Consider the following 5,286-nt stretch of genomic DNA (forward strand, 5'->3'; position numbering starts at 1 on the left):
TGGGTTAGCAATTATGGCTGCTCTCAGTCTTGCCCTCAGAGGCTCTGCTTCTCAGTGTCCCAGTAATCGCTGCAAGCCCCTCGGAGAGAAAGCTGCCCTAGGGTTCTGAGCGATGCCAGACAGTCCCGCTTCTCCCATATGAGTCTGGGTCCCTAGAGACTCACCCCAAACTGGAGCTCAGAGCCTGAGACTCCCTCCCGATTGAAAACGACAACCGCACCCTCAGCCGCCAGCCCGCTCCACATGCACCTCCGCACCTTAGTATTTTACTTCTACACTGCACCTCCTCTGAGTCTCGGTATGCTTTTCTCTTTCCTTCTAGTTGTAGAATTTCCACTCAGCCAGCCTCCCTGTGGTTCTGGATGATGTCCGGTCCGTCTTTTAGTTGTATTTTTGAAGTGGTTGTGCGAGGCAGCAATCTCCGGTGTTCACCTGTGCCGCCATCTTATTTTCTCTCCTGATAAAGGTTTTAAAAAGTGGTTCCCAGTAATGGAAGGGTTTTCGGGTGATGGATGTAGATGAGGGTGGATTAGCTTGGTGGACATGAGATAAACTTTGATTCCTGTGCAGCCTGACCAAGGTTGGCATGTTGGGAGGAAGCCCAAACTACCCCAGGCCCTGAGACTACATGAAGAGACAGTAATGCCCAAATGGTTTCCAGCCCCTCCAGCCCCAGCCACTATGTAACTGCAACAATTTAAGAAACCCTGAGTCAGAATCACCCAGTTAGGCTCTTCCCGAATCTCTGGCCCACGGATATCATAATAAAATGAAGGTGGTTATTTTAAGCTGCTACATTTTGTGATTTTTTTTACAGTAATAGATAACTGATACATGGTCCTTGGAGAATTTCCTGAGATCTTTTCTCAATAGTTTCATGTCTCCCTCTTTTCCCTGTTCCAGGACTCTACATTCTGCTGAGTTTGTCAGGAGTCATGATTCAGAAGGCCAACTGTGAGTGCAAAAAGCCTGCCCCTTCCATCATCAGAGACCAGGGAGGGGGTAGACTAAGGATGAACTGGGGACACCTACATCCTCTGACAATCTAGAAAAAAGAGGCTTGTTCGGGGAACAGAGCTTGAGCAGGCTTGCTCCTGTGTTGTTTCTTTTTCAATTGATCATTTTATCAAATTTGTATATATTTTAATTTATCTTTTTATGTTACTTTTATTAGTCTATTTGTTTGCTTTTAGTACCCACAATGTATCCAATGTGGAGACAGAACAATGAATAAAAAGAAGTCTCTTGAAGTAAACACTCAAGTGGGGAGAAACAGCATGATGGTCACCATTTCATTCTGATTATAAGCACATCAACACAAAATGAACAAGATCCTTTCAGGTTAGCTTTAAATCATTGGAGATCTCACTAGATTATGGTTCAGAAGGTCTAGGGTGGGGTCTGAGATTCTGCATTTTTATCCAGGGGATGCATTCTGAGTAGCCAAGCTCTACATAGTGGGACCCCATCATATTCAGCATGATGTATTAATTCACTCCTCACAATAACCCATTTTACAAATGAGGAAATTGAGGCACAGAGAGTTTAAGATACTTGTGCAAAAACACACAGCTATTAAGTAGTGAAGCCAGAATTGAACCCAGGGTCCCAAGTCTTAACTAACTCATTCTCCTTTTATAAATTCTGCAATGATCTTGAGAATGACACAGGTATGATTAATTGAAATGTTTCTGTTAACATTAATTTGTTTAATGCCAACCCCAGTCCTACATCATGCACAGTCTCTACAACTTGGGTTTGGTGTTTCTAATATTTTTTTAAAATTTATTTTTTAGGTATAGTTAACATACAACATATTAGTTACAGGTGTACAACTTAATCATTAGACATTTATGAAATCTTGCCATTTGCCGTAACCTGGATAGATCTAGAGGGTATATGCTAAGTGAAATAATTCAGATGGAGAAAGGCAAATGTCATATGATCTCACTTGTATGTGGAATCTATAAAACAAAGTGAACAAACAAAAGAGAAACAAACAAAAGAGAAACAAATTCTTAGATATAGAGAACAAACTGATGGTTGCCATATAGAAGAGGGCTGGGGAGTGGGGAGAATAGGTGAAAAAGGAAAAGGGATTAAGAAGTACAAATTGCCAGTTATAAAAAGTCACAGGGAGTGCGACTCTGGAGCCAAGGTATCTACTTGATATTCCGCTGCCTCTGCTCATACTGAAAACATGGAAACATGGAGGCCTCAACCTCAGCCATGGCTCCAAAGGCAAAAGTCAGCACCGATGGCAGTCAGCACCTAATGATGTGACTGACCCAAGGACATTTCTCTTGGATTTGGCCACAGACTTATAGATCTTCTACGCTGTATACAGGAACAGACCCCAAACTCCATGAAGACAAACATTCCTCTGTTCAGGATGTTGCCCTATGTCTCTTCATCTGGCAGTCACACTGTGCAACAGCTCATGACATGTTCAGGGTTGAGCTTCACAGTCAGCCAGCCTGAGAGAAAATCCCATCCATGAACAGAACAACAGCAATCAAGACCCGATTACAACAGGAGAGCCCAAATAACCCACAAAAGGGACACTCCTAGCACATCCAGCCCAGGAGTTCAAGGTGACTACACCACTGGGTCCCACAGGACATTTACTACAAAAGGCCACCCCATGAAAACTGAGAGTCAAACAGTTCTACCTAGTACATAGAAACAAACACAAAGAGACAACTAAAATGGGGAGACAAAGAAAAAGGGGATGAATCTTCAGAAAAAGAGACAAATGAAATGGAGGTAAGCAAATTATCAGACATAGAGTTCAGAGTAATGCTTATAAGGATGCTCAAAGAACTACAAAGAACTTAATGGGAACTACAAGGAACTTAGAGGAAACTACATCAGCATGAAAAGGGCATGGAAACCATAAATAAGAACTAGTCTGAAATGAAGAATACTATACTGACATCAAGAATACACTGGAAAGAATTAAAAGTAGGCTGGATGAAGCAGAGAATCGAATCAGTGATTTGTGAGACAACGTAGGAAAAAACACTCAATTAGAGCAACTAAAAGGAAAAACACTTAAAAAGCATGAGGATAGTTTAAGGGGACTTTGAGACAACATGAATCAGAACAACATCTGAATTATAGGGGTCCCAAAGGGAGAAGAAAGTGAGCAAGGGATAGAGAACCCATTTGAAGAAATAATGACAGAAAACTTCCCTAACCTGGTGAAGAAAAAGTTCAGGAAGTACAGAGAGTCCCAATCAAGATGAACTCAAAAAGCCCTGGCCAGTTTAGTTAAGCGATTAGAAAGTCAGCCCTAGGACTGAAAAGTCCCAGGTTCGATTCCCATCAAGAGCAGCATACTTTGGTTGCTGGTTCGAATCTGGGCCCAAATATTCCTCCTGGGTGCGTGCAGGAGGAAACCAATCAATGTGTCTCTCACATTAATGTTTCTCTCTCCATCTCTCCTCCTCCCTTCCACTCTTTCTAAAAAGTAGTGGAAAAAATATTCTTGTTTGAGGATTAACAACAACAAAAAAAGAGACCCAAGACACATTATAATTAAAAAGGCAAATGTTCCTAGAAGAAACCATAGGCAACAAAATCTCAGACATCTCTTGTAGTAATATGTTTGCAGATACATCTCCTAGGGCAGTGGTCAGCAAACTCATTAGTCAACAGAGCCAAATATCAACAGTACAATAATTGAAATTTCTTTTGAGAGCCAAATTTTTTAAACTTAAACTATATAGGTAGGTACATTGTTATTAACTTAGGGAAAGCCACACTGAAGGGGCCAAAGAGCCGCATGTGGCTCGCGAGCCGCAGTTTGCTGACCACAGTCCTAGGGCAAAGGAAACTAAGGAGAAAATAAACAAATGGGACTACATCAAAATAAAAAGCTGCTTCACAGCAAAAGAAACCATCAACAAAATGAAAAGGTAGCCCAGTGTATGGGAGAACATATTTGATAATGATACATCTAATAAAGGGTTAATATCCAAAATATATAAGGAACTCATACAACTTAACAAAAGAAAAACAAACAATCCAATTTAAAAAAAATGGGCACAGGATCTAAATAGACACTTCTCCAAAGTGGACATACAGATAGCCAAAAGCCATATGAAAAAAAATGCTCAAAGTCACTGATCATCAGAGAGATGCAAATTAAAACAACAATGAGGTATCACCTCACACCTATCAGAATGACTGCCATCAACAAATCAACAAATGACAAGTGTTGGTGAGGATGTGGAGAAAAAAGAACCCTAGAACATTGCTGGTAGGAATGCTGACTGATGCAGCTACTATGGAAAACAGTGTGGAGTTTCCTCAAAAAATTAAAAATGGAACTGCCATTTGACCCAGTAATCCCACTTCTAAGAACACTAGAGGCCCGGTGCACAAAATTTGTGCATGGGTGGGGGGGGTGTCCCTCAGCCCGGCCTGCGTCCTCTCTCAATCCAGGACCCCTCGGATAGGGTCCCTAGGCCCGACCAGCGATCAGGGCCTACCGGGGTTTTCCTTCCCCCAGCTGCCGGCAGCTGACCCCACCTCCACCACTGCTACCGCTTGCCATCTGTGTGGCAGTGCCCCCCCTCTCCCCCACCACACCACCAGTTGCCTCCCTCTGCAGGCAACAGGCAACAGGCATGGGGTGTGATGCTTAGCTGGCCTGGCTATTGTAAATAACACTGCTATGAACATGGTTGGTGTTTCTGGATTCTTAGGATATCTATAATAATAAAAGCATGATATGCAAGTCAACCAAACAGCAGAACAACTGCCTGGATGACCATGCTATGACATGCACTGGCGCCAGACCAGCCAAGGTGGGTGTGATGCGATTGGTTGGGGAGGGCCCCACCATCGCCCCACGATAGCCTCACAGAAGGAGGCCCCGGGCATCCTCTGTGCAGTGATCGATTGCAGAGCCCCATGATTGATTGCCCCAAAGAGGGAGGCCCAGGCTACCTGACCAGGGGTGCTGCAATGATCATCTCTGCAGGGCAATTGCTGGCCAGCACTGCATACCTGCCACAGTGTCACTGGCCAGTGGCCTGGGCCTCCCTCTGTGGCTGCTGGCCGGGTGGCTGGGGCCTGCCTCTGCTGGGCAATCAATCGTGGAACCCTGCGATCAATTGCCCAGCAGAGGGAGGCCCCACCTACCCAGCCGGGGCTCCACAATCAATCACTGCACAAGAGAGGCTCTGCCTACCTGCCCCAGCACCTCTGGTCAGGTAGCCTGGGCCTCCCTCTTTGGGGCAATCAATCATGGGGCCCCTAACTGCCCCCCACCAGCCT

At 44.3% G+C, this 5,286-nt stretch overlaps 1 protein-coding gene across 3 annotated transcripts in view; it reads left to right on the plus strand.

The window, feature by feature from the left end:
• The window catches only part of ADGRE3 (adhesion G protein-coupled receptor E3), a 50,020-nt gene that overhangs the window by 2,642 nt on the left and 42,092 nt on the right, over positions 1 to 5,286 (plus strand). The window contains exon 2 of one of the 3 annotated variants that reach the window (XM_014539344.1): positions 904 to 954. The exons of 1 other annotated variant lie outside the window; for it this stretch is intronic. In XM_014539344.1, the coding sequence (XP_014394830.1) occupies positions 904 to 954 (51 nt within the window). One more of the 3 variants, XM_014539346.1, reaches the window with a different exon arrangement.

Source organism: Myotis brandtii, unplaced genomic scaffold, assembly GCF_000412655.1.
Source record: "Myotis brandtii unplaced genomic scaffold, ASM41265v1 scaffold2134, whole genome shotgun sequence".
Classification (NCBI taxonomy): domain Eukaryota; kingdom Metazoa; phylum Chordata; class Mammalia; order Chiroptera; family Vespertilionidae; genus Myotis; species Myotis brandtii.